This window comes from Camelina sativa, chromosome 10 (genome assembly GCF_000633955.1).
Source record: "Camelina sativa cultivar DH55 chromosome 10, Cs, whole genome shotgun sequence".
In the NCBI taxonomy this organism is placed as follows: domain Eukaryota; kingdom Viridiplantae; phylum Streptophyta; class Magnoliopsida; order Brassicales; family Brassicaceae; genus Camelina; species Camelina sativa.
In genome coordinates this window covers 11,813,114-11,833,943 of record NC_025694.1, presented here as the reverse complement: position 1 = coordinate 11,833,943, position 20,830 = coordinate 11,813,114, and the positions used below count along the sequence as shown (strand labels likewise).

Here is a 20,830-nt window from a genome sequence, read left to right as displayed (position 1 = left end):
ATTTTGATAGAAAAAAAATGTCTTACTTGTTGCCAAGAAGGGCATGGAGTCTAACGATGGTACTCTCTTCTTCATCGGAGAACTTGCCTCGCCGGATATCAGGCCGGAGATAATTCATCCACCGGAGTCGACAGCTCTTGCCGCAGCGGTTGAGTCCAGCATGCTTAGGAAGCGACCGCCAGTTCCCATAACCGTTCTTGTTTATATAAGCGGTGAGCTTATCATCTTCTTCTTGCATCCACGGTCCTTTCTTCACGCCTTTGTCTTGATCGCAACACGGTGATCTTCCCATTTTTGTTGATAGATGGTTATCTTCTGATCAAGAACCCTAACTTATATCAAGAGGTTTTTGAAGATATGATCTTTCTTTGTTTCGTCGCTCCCTACGATTATGTTTGTATGTATATATAGATATGCGCAAGGGAGCCATGACAAAACAAAAGTAAAGTTGTGTATGCATTCGTCAGAATTTTATGTAAATATTTTTCTTTTCATAATGTATCATAATTAAGTCTGCAATAGATGAGTCATTCAATGAATAAGTTAATTAATTAACTAAAATAATTATAACAAACTCAAGATTAGGTAACGGTAGTATTATATGTGTCATTGCGTTCGAACTTCGAAGAGTAATTCGTGGGGGGNGTGATGATTTTCAAAGTAAGAATGTTTATATTAAAAAGAAAAAGGTATAATTGTTAATGGATGTTGTTATCTGTGGGTTAGATGTATAAAACATTTGCCCTAGCTAGGTAGAATAGATAAACAAAATGCAGAATATGTTACGAACTGTTACTTGTATACTAATTACATAACAAACTTAGTATAATTTCGTTAATCCGAAACTCAAACTAATCTTGTTGTAAATAGGTTAAACCCCCGCATTTCAAATTTGAAAACGTAACAAGTTTGAATACTGTTCCCATATATTAAAGCCTACTGCCTACAAATATTTTTTTTTGCTTATATGCATGATGATAATTAACTACTTTTCTTGAATGGTATACACAATGAAGTAATATTTTATTGAAAAGCAAAATTATGTTCTCATTGCAAAGTTCATCAAAATTGGAATCTTGTATTTATCATTATGTGATTGCTTCCACCGCATTCAAAGAATTATCTCTACCTGCTTCAATATATTTCTCATGGTTGATCAAAGCCTAATTACTCTTTCGCTTCTTCTTCCGCTCTGTTTGAATTCAAACAAAGATTATTAATCCTTCTCCTTGTCGTAACCAAACCCTCTGTGCCTACCGTTCTGAATTTCTAAGTCACAAAACAATTACCTATGTTATTATCATTTTTTAAGTTGTTTTATTAGTTTTTTACGTGAAAATGTAAAAACGGAATGAAACTATCTTTATTGCATAGGTTACATATCTTAATTGGTAATATAGATTTGGAATACATCTGTTTAAGACGAGGTTTACGAAGTGATTTGCATTAATAATATAACTCGATATAAAAAATTCGATTGATTAATTTATTTATTTTAAAGAACTTTTCTCGAGGATTCCAAACATTTACTCGATAGCGTGAGGAACACATAAACTACAAAGTGTATTATACTAGAAGGTGTAACTACAAAGTTGGTATCATATTATACTATTGGATCTTTTAAAAAATCTTACATATATATACATACAGTAATAGGATCTTTGTTGTCGTCAAAGTTTATGAGAAGGATCACGAGTCACGACAAATTAGAGAAAAACATGAAACGAAGTTTCCTATCGTTGGAGAAAACGCTCACATAATTTTTAATAACGAGGTCTCACTCTCACAGAAGATCTTGATTATATACTTAATTACTACTTTAACCGTTAAATTACTGTCATGGATTAAAGGGTCAATGTGCTGCCTTGTTTCACATTGTCAAATTAAAACCAAACACTTACCAACTCTCTATTTATCTCGTTGACTATACGAACAGTCGTATAGATTAAGGGTTCCATGTAAGTAGTAGCACCATATAGTATAAAATTCAATTGCTATATTTATTTGACATTGTCAACGAGTAGAGAGATAAGCAAAGGCTTAAAATTCTATGTAATGTTATTGTTACGCGGCTTACGCCACAGGCGTGTAGATAATACATGAATTAAATGACATTACAATGGCCATTGAATTACATTATAATTCAGTGACTTCATTTTGCGGTCAGTATTGGAAATATTAATTCGAGCCCAAATTAACACATAAACTAATAAGGCATTCTTGAATTCAGAATAAATACTCAAATTAAAACCCCACCTCCTTTATCGCATCAGAACTCATATATAGTTATTGTACGTTTAAAGTCTAAACCTTCTACAAACTCTTTACATTGCCATAACAAGACAATATCCTTTTATTTTGAATTATAAAGATTGTCTTTTGAGTTTTGAAAAGATTTTAATACACATTGGGAACTTTTAGAAGGTGTTTTGAGGATAAAATATCTCTTAATTAGAAGCTATCTATATAATGGGTTAGATATTGGGTTATCATGGTGGATCGACAGATTACTTATCAGTCTTTCGCATATATCACGAGTTAGTTTCCGCGCATGTAATTCTCTAATAGTCTAAAATATGTTATCAGAGCATATGCATGTTGAGTTAGATACTTAGATGGCATAATAATGTCTTTCGTACGGTGTTAGAAATACTCCATGACTTGGTCCAGCACAAATTGTATTTGTGGATAATGACTAGAATCACGCTATTTTGGCCTAGATCTTTGACAGAACTTCGTGATCCCAATCCATACCATATGGCGTGTCATTATTGGTTGAAAAATCCATATGTCATATGATTATTGGTTAATAAAGAATCCTTTGTAGTATATCATATTCAAATTCCGACTTGGGATCGTCCAAAACGCTTGCGAAACTCCGTAATCCGTATGGAAAAAAGAATTTTCCGTTCACTTAATAATATAATTTGTATGAGTCAAAATGACGAAGTTTAAGGGGACAAATAAAAAACAATAACAGGATATAGTCAAATAGTAAAGTAGGAGGAGCTTGGGATAATATTTTCTCCTGGCCTTATCTCACTTTCTTGACGAGGAAGTATATAATTTGGTAGATGGGAAAATCTTGGAAAAACAGTTAACTTGTAAAATTATATCAACGACCAAGGGTTAGTCTATACGTAATTAAATAAAGGATAAAAAGAAATAAACATATTTGCATAAAATATCCATTTGCAAAAAAGTTTCTAAAGAGTTGTCCTAGCTAAATTAAAGCGAAACATCCGTGATCGTGTCTCTTGGGGACGTATATGTTTGGTTATTTCCAGCAAAACAAACAGTAAATGTCATATTATTAGTTATCGTTACATAACGAATCCGTATATTAATTATAGTAGTATTATACAACAACAACGTTATTTTGGCTGATAAATAGTTAATTTTAAGAAATAAAAGGTAAAACCATAAAAAGATTTCCAGATGTGAATGCGCGTTTTTGCATACAAACGTACAGTACGTAGTAATAATAAATATTTTCAAACAAAAAAAAAATATTCATCAGCAAGAGTTAGGGTAGAGAATCTCACCAAAAAGAAAGAGTTAGGGTAGAGAAAGATTAATTTTCTTTCAAATCTCACCTTACTTTATCAGAGATTCTAGAGAAAACAAAAAGAAACCCCCTATCTTATTATATGCGACATTTGTTAAAATTATCTGAGATTCAGGAAACTGCTCATTTATTTAAATTACAAGTGTTTAAAGATTTTACTATTTGAAAATAGAAAATTCTTTATAAATGTATATTTGTTGGGCTTTGTTTGATGATTTTAATATTTACCTGTTTGTGTACATATAGGCTGTCTAGCTAACGATTAAAATCGTATCATAAAATAATAATAATAATAATACAAGTAAGATATGCTTAAATTGTATCATAATCGTAACATGCTCTTCTCCTTTATGAAAAAGTGATACTTCGTCTACAAAAAATATGAAAACTGTAAATGATTCCGTTTAATAGATATTGTGTTGTGATAAACGAAATAAAACTATGTGTTCCATCGAGGTTAAAGAGAAAATAGAAATAAAATAACAACACGCTGTTTGATCTAATTAGAAGAAAAAAAACACGAGTTTGACATTTGTTTGAAACCCAAACCTTTCCTTTTTGTTGATTTTATGGAAAATTATGGTCATACTATTTCAACGTTATTAGACCACATTTACTATTTTAGTTAGAAAAAATAATTCAACTAAACTAAATCTGGGTTTAGATGCAAAAAATCTAAAAATAACTAAATATTCTCTTCTGTTAATTTCCTTATATCATCAACTCGTCATGAGGTACGAAAGGGCCAATTGTTTCTTCGTCAAAATGTTGTCGTCTTAAATGTTGTTAAACTATCTAAAACAAATTGTTGTGCTATTTCCAAACGGTCAATACAAATTCCATGCACAAAAAGAATAAAAATATGTTTCAATACTTACCAAGAAGAATAAAAATGAATTTCAAGAAATTTTGGTTCGGCTAAAACTAGTTTAGTCCAGTCGGTTTGTACATAAATGAAACTGAACTGGTTTCAAGAACACTATTTTCCATTTTGATTCCGTTCGGTTCAGTTATCTCGTTGGGAGTAAAAGAAAGAAAAAAAGCAATGCTGGTTTTGTCGAAAATTGAACCAGAACTTGTTTTGGTTAGAGAAAAAGCCTCTTTAATTCTAGAAAGCTAAAGGGAAAGTCGAAAGAGCCCACGACCCAAGGAAAAGATAAAGCTGTGTGACTGTGAATCACATATGCACCAGCACTACTGAAACCTTTTGTATGAACCAAGCAAACATCAAACGGTGATAAACAGAAAAAAAACATCGACCATCATGTAGTACGTGACTATATATATCTATTTGGCTACTTCTTTCAAAAACGGTTCTGGATCTTAATAAAATGGCATATGAACTTGAATAATCGAACGTTTGGAACTTTGATTTTCATGATACTCTTTAACGTTGAGATCCATATGTAGACTTTTCAATGTACAGATAGATAGAGGACAGTTTTGAATTATTCTGAGCCAATATACTTAATAGAGGTGAAGGCATGAACTCCCTTCAGCTATAATAATAGGAATATCTTAAACTTATTATCGAAAGTGAGAAAGTTTATCAGAACCAACTTGAAAACTATTAAACTAAACTAAAGTAACCCTGAAGTGTTGCACGCTGTGTCTGTCTTTTTATTGCCTTTAACAAAAGAGAATCCATTTTGATCTCCATCTTACATTATCCTCTATATATAATAATGGTGTAGATAAATAATAAGTTTAGCCCACTAAAATTAAAGCAAACTTTTTGTTTTGTGTGTGCAGTATTTCAAGTACAATTCAAATACTATAAAAGCTTTTTATGATAAGCATAGATATATTTTTCCAAGTTATTAATTTATTTTATCTTGCCTTCAAAGTCTATTAGTATTTTTCTCCTCTATATATATTTGTACAACAACCATTCCTCTTACACCAATCTCCACAATTTCTTGACCAAAAATAATCGCCACTTTCTCTCTGCTGGTTTCATTCTCTTTTCCTCCAAATGATACACATTTTGAATTTATTTAAGCCAAGAACAACGTATACGCTCACCACCATTCATATTAGAAGGTTTGTATGTATACATATATTATATATATAAGGATTTATAGTCGTGCCTGGCTCCCTGTATGCCACAAGAAAACATCGATTTAGTTACAAAATCGATCACTAGTGGCGTACAGAGTAGTCAAGCATGACCAAAACTTTTCTTGCTATATAAGTACTGTGTCTCCATAAAACAGCTACGTACTATGCATGGATGTACGTCTAATTGTTTATAAGCTTTCTGTTATATATATATGCATGAATATTGTATTGTGTTTGGGTCTCGAGTGTTCTTTTTTTGTGGTACTCATATCTTCATCATTTTTCAAACATTCTTTATTTTAGCAATGTTCCATTCGTTTTAGTAATCAAGAAAAAAACGCTAACGGTTTTTGATATTCATGTTGTTTGCAATTATTTATGGCGGTCAAAGTACGTTGAACAATCGTTGAGTTTATCGGCAAAATTTTATTTTAGCACGTGTAAGAAATAAGCATCAATCCCTCCTCTTGTTTTGTTTTCCATAATCATATACTGTATGCATAACTAAGCCCATAATTTTTATTTTTTTAACCAATTATAATCGATTCAGATCTTCTAAGTTCCAACCATGGCATCAATCACTCAACAATATAATCGGTTGGCTCTATCTAACAATAACAACTCCAATCCGCTCTATCTAACAATACCATATCTGTTTAATCACTCCGAAATAAATTTTCATAAAAGCTGTGAATTACCGTATTTATGTTGTATCATTACCGGTTCAATTTTCATTCATTTTGTTAGATCCCCTTACAATAATAGCCTTAGCAGGTGGATACAATACATCGTTCAGGACCTTCCAGCTCATCAGTCATCAAGAGGGTCTAAGCCTGCTCAAAGCTTTAGAGTGAGTTAGAGACGTTCTTGACAAAGTGAATGCTTCTTTTCCTCCGAGCGGGTTTTAGAAGACATTGCATGCGATGTGTTGTATGTTGTCTCACTTGTGTGACAGAAGAAACAGAGAACACAACACATCTGTCTCGCCTTTTCATACATTTGTGTCCTTCCCAAATTTTTACTCTTTTTTGTTTTTTAATGTTTCTTTCCTCAAAATCATCGACACTGATTAGAGACGATACTTCTAGAGGTTTGTATGTAATTAAGAAAAGTAATCAATATTTACAAACTGTATTATTATAATACTGGAACATCGAATTTACATTGGAAGTGGATCAATGAGATTTAATAGATTTATGTCTGAGATAATAGAGTTAGTGGTAACTTAACTAACTTTTTTTATTGCCGGCGATTCACTAAAAAACAAAATATGACAATTTTCGTTGTCCTCTTTATATATATATATATATCAATTTTTTAATTTTAATCTGGCAAATGACATTCTTTTTGTTGTTGTTAGAAACCCTAAATTTAGGGTTTTCTTAAAAAAAAGAATAATCCATAATTCCATATCCAAATGACGTTTTTAAAGTTTTGCATGCAATAAAAACATAAATCCCCTTAACTCAAACGCCATAAGACGAAAGGCTTTGCATTTTATTTAGGTTTAATTCTATGTTATATTTAGCAGGGAATCAAAATATCATTTGAGCCAAAGTTTTATTTTTATATTTACTCCTACAGAATTGATGAAGTAGTAAGTTTTTTTAAAATAAAATGTAAAATTTATTGAAAAAATCGTTTTACATCAGCGTTTTGTTTAACTAGATTAGAAATATTCATCTAAGCATTAAAAATACAAAATAGAGAGTTATCTTGATGCTAGCCACGTCGCCATTGCAGCTGTATATTTTCCGTTGCTTTGAGTGTAGATGAAGTACTAAGTTTTTTTTTTCTTTTGGGCAAAAAAGTACTAAGGTTAAGTATAGTATTCTCTTCTTATATAAACTTTTGTCGTTAAGCAACATAGGCAATTATAAGCTCACATGTCAATGTATCGTTTGAACGTGTCATCTGCCATATTCGGTGGGCGAAGCACCACACGATCACTATCAATTATCAGATGAAGAACTGAGTTTATAGATTTATTGTTAATACTCACAATAAGAGAATGTTGATTTTGTTTTGCATAAGTGTATACAATGTTGATTATACTGGTAAGACTCTACATTACATGTAAGAGATTTACTAATATATATAAGAAACGATTTTCGTCCATACTTTTGAACTCAACAAATCATGGATATCCTCCTATATATAAAGAGAAGTAATTAATGAAACTACAAAAAGAATATTAGAGTACTATATTAATACTACCAAATGTAATAATATAAATATCCGTATATCAATCATAAAAAGTTTCCAATAATACGGACAAAAAATTTACACTCATCATGTGTCTTTGAAGCTATTGGAGGTAACATGCATTATGAATATCATAGCTTAAAAGTGATTTCAAGCAAAATATATATAACAATATTTTGATTACATGCGGTGCGATTTCATCACTATTCGGAACAAAAGTCCACAAAAAAAAAAGAGTTTTATTGCTTAACGGGACGTCTCAATTTCCTAATTCCCAAATTATTAATTTGTGTGCCTATTCTCTACGTTTTATAAACTAAGCACTTTGTGTTTTTTTTTTTTTTTTTTTTTTTTTTTTTNGTGTTTTATTATAAACCATCCTTATTTCATTGTCCAAGGCTACAAGAAACAGCTTCCTTTTTATTTTACTTAACACATATATCTATCAACATATAAATGATTTAACTTATATCAAATTAAATTTCCTAATAATTATTGGATTTATAAATCCCGGGGCTAAATTTATAAACCTCGAAAAAAATAAGGGCCACTAATAGTTTTTAAAGGTACACAAATTAGTTTTATTAATTAATTTGGTTTAAGTTAGATTTTACAAATCCAAAAAAAAAAAAAAAAAAATCCTTCAAAATCAAAATTCGAATATTCCTTTTATACTTTCTTCCTTCTCCTTCGTCTCCTTCTTCTTCAATTCAATCTTTCAGATTTCGAGGAGGAAAAGGATTCGTGTAAGCAAAAAAAAAAAGCTTTTAGCTTCTCGTTATATATATCCTCCTTTCTTCTATCTCTCTCTCTCTCTCTCTCTCTCTCTCGGTCGATACAGGATAGAGAAGAGATGCAGAGAGAAGAAGGAGAAGAAACATCAACCATCGGCGTTGTCCCGGCGATGAAATCGCCGACGCCAACATCTCTTCTGAGCTTTTGGGATGTCACGGCAGCTTCCGGCGTCGTTTTAGGGTTTCTGATGGGCCTTGTTTGCGTTTATCTCACAATGCCTCAATCTGATTACAGTTTCCTCAAGCTCCCTCGTAATCTCGAAGATCTTCAGATTCTTAAGTGATTTTTTTTTTTGTTAATTGATTTTTAAGATTTGATTATTTCTGGGTTTTAATTAAAAATGCAAGCTTTGATTCAAAGACCGTAGATTTCGATAGTTAGGATTCTGGAATTTGTGATGCTTGATGAAGCCTTGAAGCTTAAGCTAATCTCGTATTAGGGGTTATTGCTAATTTTGGCAATGTTTGAATCTTTAATTAGGAGATGATTAAAGTTTTGATTTTTTTGATTGAATTACTAAAAAAGTTAGTGTTGTTTCTTATTTTGCAGAGATAATTTGGAGATTTACACAAGTGATTACACAGTTCAAGTTCTTGTTGGATATTGTCTGGTCTACGTTTTTATGCAGACGTTTATGATTCCTGGAACTGTGTTTATGTCTTTGCTTGCTGGTGCTCTCTTTGGAGTTATCAAAGGAATGGCTCTTGTTGTCTCTACTGCAACAGCTGGTGCTTCTTCTTGCTATTTCCTCTCTAAGCTCATTGGTAGACCGTTACTCTTCTCGCTTTGGCCTGACAAGCTCGTATTCTTCCAAGAACAGGTTGTGGACAAAACGAAACCAAATCAATCTTTTTGCCCTGTTTTTTTTTTGATGTAAGGAAATGCTGAAGAGTTTTTGTTTGTTTTTAGGTTGCGAAGAGAAAAGATCGGTTGCTGAATTATATGCTCTTCTTGAGACTAACACCAACATTGCCTAACACTTTCATTAATGTTGCTTCTCCAATTGTTGATGTTCCTTACCATATCTTCTTCTTAGCTACATTCATTGGTCTGATTCCTGCTGCATATGTCACTGTCCGGGTATGAGAATTTTCAGGCATCTTCCCTGGTTATTGTTTTACAGAGTATGGACATATTCCAATCATAATGTGTTTTGTTTTTTTTGTCACAGGCCGGGCTTGCTCTTGGAGAGCTAAAATCATTGGGAGATCTCTATGACTTCAGCTCCGTGGCGACTCTGTGTCTCATTGGTGTGCTCTCTGTGACTCCAACCTTAATTAGCAAGAAGAAAGCGTAGAAGAAGATGATCATTGGAGACATATAAGACAACGCCTTCTCATGCGTGCGAGTTACGATGATGATGATGATGATGATGATGACGATGATGATGAGAGCATTCATAAGCCTCTTTGTGTATATATTTAGAATGTTAGGATCAATTTCAAAACCCACCTGTTCTCTTCATGTTTTAACTAAAAATGTACTACTAGACTACATCTCAAACGGGTTTCATGGGCCTTGGCATTAAGTTTATGGGCCTAGTTATCGCAAAATACACTCACAATAGTTCCCCGGATCGGAAATTATCGTTGCTTAGGTTTGGAACCGATACGAATGATCATGCACGACCTATATGGCTATATCACCTATGAATAAATCAAATCTAAATTGTTTAGCGGTTCAAGTTTTTTTTAACCGGCATAAGACATCGTAAGCGATAACAAAATAGTGAAAACGATAACAGAATAGTGGTAGGAGCGTCTAGGAGAAAATGGTACCAAAAAGAAAATGAATATAACTTTTTTTGATGTTACTTTTGTAATTGATAATTATAAAAGTGAATATATACTAGTTTGACACAAATTTGACAATTAATTGCTAGATTAACATTCCATCCTATCCAATAACTAGAATGACACAATTTTTATGTAAAAAGACTAAAAGCCCAGAAACTTTTTCTAAATTTTTTTTTTTTGAAAAACTAAAAACCAAAAAAATATAGGATTTAATATTTTGATTTATAATTAATAAAAAATATAAAATGCTTAAAACATATGATGTTTAATTTCAATGTAGAAAGACTAAAAACCCATAAACTTTTTCTTTTCTTAATTTTTTTTTTGAAAAAACGAAAAACCAAAAAAATATAGGATTTACAATTTTGATTTTAAAATATAATTAATAAAAATATAAAATGATTAAAAATATGATGATTATTTTTAATGTAATTTATAAAAATAAAATATGATTTAAAATATAATGTGTAAAAATAATATTCAAAAATTGTTAATGAAAATATTATCTAAAAAGATATGATTTAAAAATATGAAGTTTAAGATTATATAGTTTAAATAAGTTTTAAAAAAAATATAATGTATGAAATTATAACTTAAAATAATGTATATAAAAATATTAAAATAAGATTAGAAAATATAATCTAATATATAAACATATAATGTTAAAATTTTTAATAAGATTTAAGAAAATTAAAATGTATAAAATATGCTGTAAATATATGAGTTTAAAAATATGATTCATAATATGATTTATAAAATATAATTAATAAAAATATGACTGAAAAAAATATAACTTAAAACAAATCTGTTGTCACTATATTTACATTTTACATCTAATAAATCTGTTATCAAACACCAGATTTTTGGAAGCAAACAAAAAAAACTGTCATAACATTAAAAAATCTGCCATCACATATGGTATTCGCATAGGTCATTTTAGCAATTTTTTAAAAACGTTATAAATCTGTTATCAAACGACAGATTTTTGGTTAAATTAAAAAATCTGTTGTAACGTTTAAAAAATCTGTTATCACTAGAGGTCAACCTAGTAATTATTTCTCCGTAAAAAAATCTGTCATGTTACGATAGATCTTTTATCAAGAAAATAAATCTGAAATAATTGTGGAAAAGAAATCTGCTAAACATTATATCAAATCTGTCATATATTGTGAAAGTCTGTGGTGTCTTTATAAATAAATCTGTCGTAAAAAATAAATCTGTCATCAATTATAAATCTGTCATAACTGTAGTTAAAAAATCTGTCGTCCAAAATAAGTCTGTCATACAAAATCTGTCATACAAAAATAAATCAGTTGTGCAAAAACAAATCTGTCATACACAAATAAATCTGTCACAACTAGTCCGGCAGACTTTTGAAAATATTTTGATTTTCTTAAAAAAAATTCTGAAAGGGTAAATTTGACTTTATTTTTTTTCCTAACAAAGCAAAAAGGGTATTTTTGACCAAAAAATAACTCATCTAACCCTCATATTTTATGAGTTATCTTAGTAATTAGCTTTTTAATTTGGGTCAATCTAGTTTTTCTCCCATTATAAAAAACGGTAAGTGCCGTACCGTTACGAGGTTACCAATCAGAAGCATAACAATAATAAACTGATATCATATTTTACTCTCAAAATATTAAATATATACATGAATGTGTTCAGAAGAGGTTTTCCATTGTGATTTCACTAATGATTTATCACTGATTCAGTATATATGATGTTTTCACAGATTAGCTAGGATTAGTCAAAATTTTGGTGTGGGATTTTTTCGTTATAAAAATCATATACACGAATATATTTTGTGCATGTGTTAGTGTGTTACTTTAATTTATGTACATGTATTGTTGGTTTTGTGTATATATAACCCAAATTATTATTGATAAGGGCCCAATTATCGTGTTATGCCTTGTGTTTTGCTCACCCGATTTATATAAAAAGTCAAGAATCTTCACAATGTTAAGATGGATAGATCACTATTTTGAATCATCTTAGGCTAATATTCTCGGGCGGGTACGGTGAGGGGAAAATGTTGATATATATGTGCAGGTGCTGATTCCTTATAGCGTTGGCAATAAGTTTATGGGCCTCGTTATAAGAAAAAGAAGGACCCATATATGTTGCTCGAAGAGAATCGACATTGTTGTGTCACAAGCCAATCCCATGCTTCCTTTGCTTGCTTCGTCGTTTATGATTAATGACCAATGAAAAGCTAAGCATATCATATCTAATAATTAAATAACTTTATTTCCGAAGTTTTACAGCTAGTACGGTCTCTTTCCAGCTAAACTTGTTCATTTGACAAAAAATGAAGACGCATTAGAAAGAATAAGGAAGACATAATGCTCGTATATGCGTTTCAAAATTCATTGCTAGCTAGCTCAGACAAATAAAACCAAAAAATAGTAAACATAATGCGCGAGCAAGTAGCAACATGACTAACGTTTGAGTTATGATCTGCGGAAATTTTTTAGTTTTGTTTTGTAAACTCTACCTCCCTTGCTTGGATTAATAACAAAAATAAGTCTCTTTTCCATTAATTTTAATTCTAGGGTTGGCGAAAAAAAGGGGGTTCTTTTAGATGTTGTTGGACTTGGAGTCGACTTGACGGTGCATTTCGACAGCTTAATTCATCATTCTCAAAGTAGCAATCAATATTGTTATCAAATAATTGATATATCATTCTTTCGATTGTGACAATTGTATTTTACAAAAGTATAACTATAGTATGCATATATTGTATGTACAAATAACTTTTGTTTGACCAGTATAAATGTATAATGCTTCAACTTTTTAAAGAAATTATCAGTCAAATGACTCTCTTTTTATATATAACAAGATAAAAACCTTAGAAATATTTTTTTACATGAACTAATGGTTTATAAGTTAGAAAAAACGTTGCCTTTGTACTATTTAATCATAATTCACAATTGCACACCATTCTTTCAAAATTAATACATCAGTGAATTATATATAATTTCATTATTTTTTTAGTTAGTTCAATATAATGATTTATATTTAGCATGCTTTCATTATTAAAACTCATGCTAAATATAGTGCAACCAAAATTTAGATGCACTATTTTTTTAGTTAGTTCAAATTATATAACAAAATTAAATGTAATTATACCAAATGCTTGGAAGAAAATAGGGAAACTATGTTCCAGTAGATGTTAAAACTTGTATGCATATATATATGTCTTTTTATTTAAATGTGATTTACGTTTAAAGAGTTATTTCATGTGTTTAACAAAGATATATTATAAACTTAAAAAAATATTTCTATTATTTAGGTACGAATATTAATAGATATCTTATTTATTTATGATTTTTTATATAATTCTATTTCAATATAGTTGAATAACTAATATACTGAAATGCATATGGACATATAGTTACATAAAACTTGCTAACATTATAACAATAAATTTTAACTATAATAAACAGTTGAAATATATATCTAGTCTCTATAATATGATCAACAATATAATGGGTTTGAAACTAAAATAACAAGTATACAGTATTCTCACGCATTACATGTTCAATGTGATATACTAATGCTTGTAAACAAATCATTTAAAACAGAAATATAAAAATAGGAAGGTCGCATAACTAAGGAACTTTATTCAGAGAATATAATTTCTAAATAAAAAGCTCAATTGATTAATCAAAAGAAAATTCTCTTACAGATAAGCACCCCACCACACCAGTATAATAACTTAATAAGTCTGCTTCCAATACGAGATTCCCATAAAATAATTAACAATTTAGTTAAATTATCATAAACATTGGAATATTATATATGAAGATTTTAACTTAACGAGAAGTGAAAACACAATCATTACCCGTACAAATTCAAAACTTAACTTCATCCACACTAGTTGGAAACACACATTAATGGTATATATTATTACGAAAATATATAATTGAAAGATATCTAAATCATATAATAGTAACTTTTCATACTGCATCCAATAACTAAAATATACACAACACATCGGAGAAACATAAGTATAACAAAACCTAAAACATGCATGTCAGGACACAAACAAAATCGGAGAAATATAAATTAAAACTCAATGACAAACGAATAGGTTTCATTGTTTTGTTCGTCGAGATCAAAACCAAAACAGAACTGGTCATATAGATATGTTAGGGCTTCAAGAATTTGAAAACCAATGTTGAGTTGACACCCAAACAGAGACACACACACACATGATATGTATATATATGTTTATTACCATGCCACACACATACAACACTTATACTTATATCTATGTATATATAAGTCAAGTATATATATAGCAGCAGAAATGAAGAACATCCATTAAGCAATATTATTTGTTCTAATAGTTGATCGCATTGCTCTAATTGATAAAAATATTAGAAAACATATATTTAAGTCATAAATTCTATCACCAAATCCCCCCAAAAAATATGTTTTGCACTTAATCATTGCACTGACCAAAACACCAAAGACCTGGATTAAACCCATTTATATGTTTATACATATCAACATAGCAACAATATTATAGAAATTTTTGATTCATGAGGGGTAAAACCTCTAATCAAACTCTAATTGGCTAGCTCTTAAAAGTCGATATCAAATTTGTGATACACGAAGTGACTAGATAGGAAGAAAGACTTGAGGATTATTTTTTTATCGCAGACGAACACAAATAGAGTTTCACAGAAAATAAAAAGGCTTAAAACATAAAATTCTACAAAACGCAGAAAAAGAAAAGAAAAGAAAAATAAAAAACCTAAGCTTAACAGGATGAACAAGAACAATGTCCGAAATCACGATGATAATTTGAAATTCATTAGTCCATTAAAAGCTTTCTAACCTTTTCTTCACTCTCGCAAATTCTTCGCCGGGAAAGCTCCTCCGCCGGTATATATTTTTAAAGATTATCAATATATACACATCAGAAAGGACCTCTTCCACCGGAATTCCCTGGCCAACCTTCCACCGGAAGTTGAACATTTGGTTGCATATTCATCGGTAAATTAAAGAACGGAAGTCCTCCTCCTCCTCCGGCAGCAACTTCCGGAAACAAATTACCTCCGCCGTTAGATCCTCCTCCAAGTTGTTGTTGTTGTTGCTGCTGCTGCTCCTCTTCTTCTAAAGGAAGTCTCTCATAAGCAACATTAGTAAACGAAGCTGCGATTACAATCACCGGTCCAGCTGCCGTAAGCTCACCCACAACGCTTCCTCCAACCACCTGACCTTGTCCTCCGGCCAAGAATATTGTCAAACTCGTTGCTCCGGGAGGAGCTGGAGGAGGGAGAAACGACCCGGAGAGGGAAAGAATCTCGAACGTTCCTTGTAGCGTCACAACCGCTCCAGCCGCAGATGGCTGACGTATGCTGACGTTCGTTACGGTTCCGCTACCACTCAGAACGCAGATCCCTCGCTGCCTCCGACGAGCGTAAGTGGCAACGCAGTCGAAAACGTCGCAGCCGTTTGTTACTTCAAGAATGTGAGCTCTAAGAGTGTTTGCGCTCTCGCGCGTGATTATCACCGGAGGCTTCGGTTTGTTCTTCGATCCCGGTGGTCTGCCACGTGGACGACGGCCAACGACGTCTCCTCCTCCCCCGTGACCACCTCCTCCAGAGCTTCCTGATCCTCCACCGGAGGCTAAGTCAAGACCTTGATGGTTGTTGTTGTCTTCGTCGTCGACAGTGAAATGACCGAGTCCGGCTCCGGGAGTGACGTCATCTGAGGAGGAATTGTGGTGAAGGTGGAGATCGGGACGATGGAGCTGGTGATTAACGTAACGAAAAGCTGTGCCTAGATCAAGACCAGCCATGGCCACATCAAAAGCAAAGAAAAGAGATTTTGATTTGAAAAAAAAAAAAAAATTATATAAAAAACACACACACACAAATCCACAACAAGATTAAAATAAAGCTTCTCTTCTTCTCTGTAGATTTTGTATATGTTTTTTTTATTTTTATAATGTTGAGATTTAAACTAAGAAAAAAAAGAAAAGATATGAGAGAGGATTGAGAAGAAGTTATTAGGAAGACGAGAATGGGAAGAGAAAGGGAAATGATAAAAAGTAGAAGGAGAAGGTGAGACTAAAATAAAAGCATTAAAGAAGAAGAAAAAATGTTTGTGTATATATAGATATATGTATGTAATTGCAGTCACTTGTCTAACCTAAACTCTTACAAATAAGATATTGATAAAATATTTCGTTTTGGTATCGACTTCAATTCAAATTTTTTGTTCTCGTTGAGTTGTATGTCGTTTTGTGTGTTTTGGACTCGACAATAAACTCCATTCTTCTTCTTCTTCTCCAATAGCAAGGGCGTGACATATACGCGACTACCACAAGCAAAATATATTAGGTTTCACTGTTTGCATTTGTGGCTTTTTGGCTATATATTGTTTATAAACTATTACTACGTTCCATACAAGTATTTTCTTAGGAAAAGTAAGATATGAAAGTTTTTACATATAAACCTTATTTGAAGATAGCTAAGCTTAAAAACTCATAGTTTAGTATTGGTTTAGATAGATACAAAGAGTTTCAAAATTAGCTATGCATTGTTATTGATATTATCAAGTAGTTTAACGGAAGTAGTATTCACGCGCATACCATGGGAGTGAGAAGTTGGGAAGGATATGTATGTATGTGAGTGGGTGTGATCTAATTGGTATAATAAGTTAAAATATTTGGAGAAAATGAAAGTTTAAAGTTTGATTAAGATGAATGAAGCCATCATGATAATATGTGGTTGGGGTTATCTTGTGGGTTTCATTAAGATGCTTCCTCTTTTCTGTCCTTCAAAACATTCTCCACCATCATTGCCTCGCCTCTGTTTATTGATAAGTTATTTAAATTTACTTAATATTATGTATACTCAGGACTTATGGACATAAGCAGTAATATCAGTTTCCTAAATCAAGATATAAGCCTTGCAAATAAAAAATAAGATGTATATTTAGAAGAAAACAACTGAGGCTAACACACATGTAAACAGACATATTCATAAATCAATAATGGATATAAAATAAATATTTTATTAGTTAACCATGGTTAACAATAAAGTTGACTAAACCTAATCAAAGTTAAAAATTAATTAGAGAGAGAGAATACCAAGTGGGAGAGGAGAGAAGCGGCGCGTGGGGTCCACGATTGTCTGAACGAACCATTTGGATGGGTTTTTTCTCTTTGGGTCTCATGGAGAGCTGCTAATACATTTTTATTTGGCTTTGACCGTATTTGGTTGGAAATTAGTTGGATCTAATCATTTCAAACCAATAATTTCGAGCCTTTATTAATGTTGTTACATTCAATACATTATTTCAATTTACGTTTTACCATTACGATTTTTTTTATCCCTTGTTAAGGCATGAATTAAATAAAGCTCAAAAGAATGAAAAATTATGTAAAGTTCAGTTTAGTGAAGGCGTTTACATCAGAAAACACTTAAATTTCGAGCCATGTGAATCATTTGGTCTAGATTTTCTTTTTCTTTTAAAATCTTTCGATTGAATCAACCTTTTGGTACGTTGACTACGATATTTTTTGAAACCCACTATATATGTTTTAACAAAGTTTCATAATTGTCGGTTTAAAGTGTTAGATTAATTGTTGTTATAAATCATTTGTAATTAGTGTTGTCTAATACTACTAGTTTGGGATTCTCACAATGAATAATATTGCAACTTACTCGAACTTTTTTTCTTACGAGTTTTAGTATTTTGGAATCCAGCTGATTTGATTTATTTGTCAATACAACCAAAAGGTCCACGACAAATTTTTGGTATTACATATGTAAGGGATCGGCTAGGGATAGCTACAACATATACCGTGTTACAAACCGAAAGATTGACTTGAAACAATCAATTTTAAATGGTGAAGATAGCTAGCATAGCAACATGTGGACTTGCTTCATTTTGAAATAGTATATGTATCTCTTACTCTACATTACATTATCTCATTATCTGACTTCTATAAGCATAGAATAGTACGAATTTTATAGAACAGTTTCTATGACATAATGATTACAATCAAATCACAGAACTAGTGTCTTTATCATTTCTTTAGTTCGCGTCGATATTTTTAGGGTAGATTGCACATTACACGTGCAAAAGTTTTTAGATCTTTAATAGAATTTATCATTTTTCCATGTTATGACCTAGACTAATATATAATCAAAAGAGGTTACCTTTTTAGTGAAAGTTGTTAATTTAGTTTTACGTATACAGTAATATTATAAAATACTATATATCTATCTGTGTGAGTCGCTTCCATTATATAAATTATAGTATCTTAAAATTACTTGATAGGTTGATGTATTTGTAACCACTAAAATCAAAAGGCAAAACCTATTGGCAATGACGACTTTTGGAACGAAGGTAGTGATGTCTGACAAAGCCATATATATAATATACACTATTAATAAATTTATTTTATGTATATATATTCAATATTTTCTATATTATATTTTAAGGATGTTTGTGGCATATGGTTCCTTATCCAATTGTATTGTGTAGGCACATAAAACTTTTTTTTTACAAAGATATTTGAAGTAAGTGGGTCTTTTAAGTTATTAAATTCGCCACAATGCCGTCCTAAATATGTTTAACAAGGTAGGTAACCCTGTTTTACACACGTATATATTAAATATGTAGTATATGCATAAACCTAAAAGATGTATATTTTGTCGGTAGATATATTATAAAGTAATTTCTATATTTGTTTTATTGACCATATAATATTGAAGTTGTTAAATACTAACCGAAACAACACCATCGTTTCATTTCATATTATAAAGATTATTCACCATGCATGAAGTAATTAAAATAACAATACAAAGATAATTTTCTATAGTTTCATGGAATCTACAGAATCACGAATAAATAAATTCAATGGGTCCTTAAGGACAACCAAAATTCATTTCATTAATATTGATGGACTGGAAATCTCCCGGAATTTATACTCTAAAGTAATATATACGGGTCTGGTCCACATATTTTAGCGCATAGTACTATTACAGTAATACTAATAAACTTGGTGTATGTGATAAATTAAAAATATTGATGTGATATTCGCAACATCGTTACTGGTTATTGGTTTTTTCAGGTGGTGGGAAACCAAATTAAAGTTGCAAGTTTAGTACCAGTCTACCTTCTAATAGAATAACCCGTAATAAAAATTTGACAATATATTTAATAAAATCTAAATATATCAAAGTCTTTCTGTTTTCTTCTTTGCCGTTGGTAATATATATCAAAGCCAAAGTTTGTAGTTTCCAAATTTTACTATTCGATTGGAACTCGTATTTAAAAATATGTAAAAGCCAAAAGTGTCCAAGTTGAACTTGAACACTCCGTAATGGTTAGAAAACATGGGTATCCATAATTTTAAGCACAGTGCTGATGATGTAACTAAACTACGTAGCTATGGATACGCGTTTAAACGCGCGAAGGTGCGAACTTTCTCGGTTAATTTACTTTTGTAACTTAGATTAAAAGAAACACGAATCAGAAATGTCAAATCCAAGTTCTTGGATCGAAGCACGTAACCTCTAGGGTTTTCTATCTAACCAAGGAAAAACAAATTTACAAGCTAAATTATTTATCTTTATGTAGACAGAGAAAAATGAATTAATTTAGCTGAATATATATACGTGTTATGTGTAGGTTTCTACAAAAGTACATGATGAATATTGAAATACCTAATTATGTTTACGTAAACACAGACATTGAACAGTGTTGGTACGAGGTTGAAAACTAAACTACTGTTCGCAAGCAGAAATTGGTTTTATTTCCAAAAACCAATAAAATGCCTGCAGACATGCGCAGATAATAACAACTTTAGAATAACATTTTATCCCATAAAGTTAGTATATATATACTATATATGTGTATCCCAATTCAATAAAATGCCTGCAGACATGCGTATATATATATATATACTATATAAATTTATAATAATATTAACAACTCTGTAGTATCAATGTATCCCAAAAATTAGGATATTAATAATAACTATATATATATATATACTATTAAAATATGTGAGAAGAATACAAATGAATTGGTAATATCTTTCAAATAAACCTCCTTGATGATTTCCTTTCTGAACATACGGGTCCTTGCGTTACATAAATGTAGTTGTAGAATTATGAACAAGGCAAGTGCGAGGGAGAAGAGAGACACGTGGGAAATCAAAGAGTGAGAGTGAGGAACGTATAGCTGTCGGCCACGAAGCAGCTCAGCTGTCACCTCTCTCTCATGAAAGCATTGGGAATAGCTCTTTATTTCTCTCTCTAAAGTCCTTAAATTTCGGGGGAGTAATGTAAAGAACATCTATCTACTAGGCTTCTGCATTTTCACCTGCCCTAATTCACCAAAACTTTAACTTACATCAATTCACCAATTT

The 20,830-nt window shown here is 31.2% G+C and overlaps 3 protein-coding genes and 1 long non-coding RNA gene across 4 annotated transcripts in view; 2 read left to right on the top strand and 2 right to left on the bottom strand.

Annotated features, from left to right (window-relative positions):
* The window catches only part of LOC104718552 (transcription factor MYB39-like), a 3,483-nt gene extending 3,020 nt beyond the window's left edge, over positions 1-463 (bottom strand). The window contains exon 1 of the mRNA XM_010436316.1: positions 27-463. Coding sequence (XP_010434618.1) covers positions 27-292 — 266 coding nt within the window. The 5' untranslated portion in view covers positions 293-463. The remainder of the gene's footprint in view (positions 1-26) is intronic.
* On the top strand, positions 5,381-6,820 carry LOC104718551. The gene is made up of 2 exons (XR_756399.2): positions 5,381-5,611; positions 6,404-6,820. It is a non-coding gene; the product is annotated as an uncharacterized LOC104718551 (long non-coding RNA).
* Positions 8,492-10,195, top strand: LOC104718550 (uncharacterized membrane protein At4g09580-like). Its single transcript, XM_010436314.2, has 4 exons — positions 8,492-8,908; positions 9,179-9,449; positions 9,539-9,709; positions 9,801-10,195. Exons 1-4 carry the CDS (start codon positions 8,688-8,690, stop codon positions 9,924-9,926), a joined length of 789 nt encoding a protein of 262 aa, XP_010434616.1. The 5' UTR covers positions 8,492-8,687; the 3' UTR covers positions 9,927-10,195.
* LOC104718549 (AT-hook motif nuclear-localized protein 23-like) lies at positions 15,056-16,505 on the bottom strand. The gene has a single exon (XM_010436313.2). It carries the CDS (start codon positions 16,238-16,240, stop codon positions 15,356-15,358), a length of 885 nt encoding a protein of 294 aa, XP_010434615.1. The 5' UTR covers positions 16,241-16,505; the 3' UTR covers positions 15,056-15,355.

Coding starts and splice junctions, on each gene's coding strand:
- LOC104718550 (XM_010436314.2), top strand. CDS start 8,688: ATGCAGAGAGAAGAAGGAGAAGAAACATCAACCATCGGCGTTGTCCCG. Junction 9,450..9,538: donor TCGTATTCTTCCAAGAACAG/GTTGTGGACAAA, acceptor GTTTGTTTTTAG/GTTGCGAAGAGAAAAGATCG. Junction 9,710..9,800: donor CTGCATATGTCACTGTCCGG/GTATGAGAATTT, acceptor TTTTTGTCACAG/GCCGGGCTTGCTCTTGGAGA.
- LOC104718549 (XM_010436313.2), bottom strand. CDS start 16,240: ATGGCTGGTCTTGATCTAGGCACAGCTTTTCGTTACGTTAATCACCAG.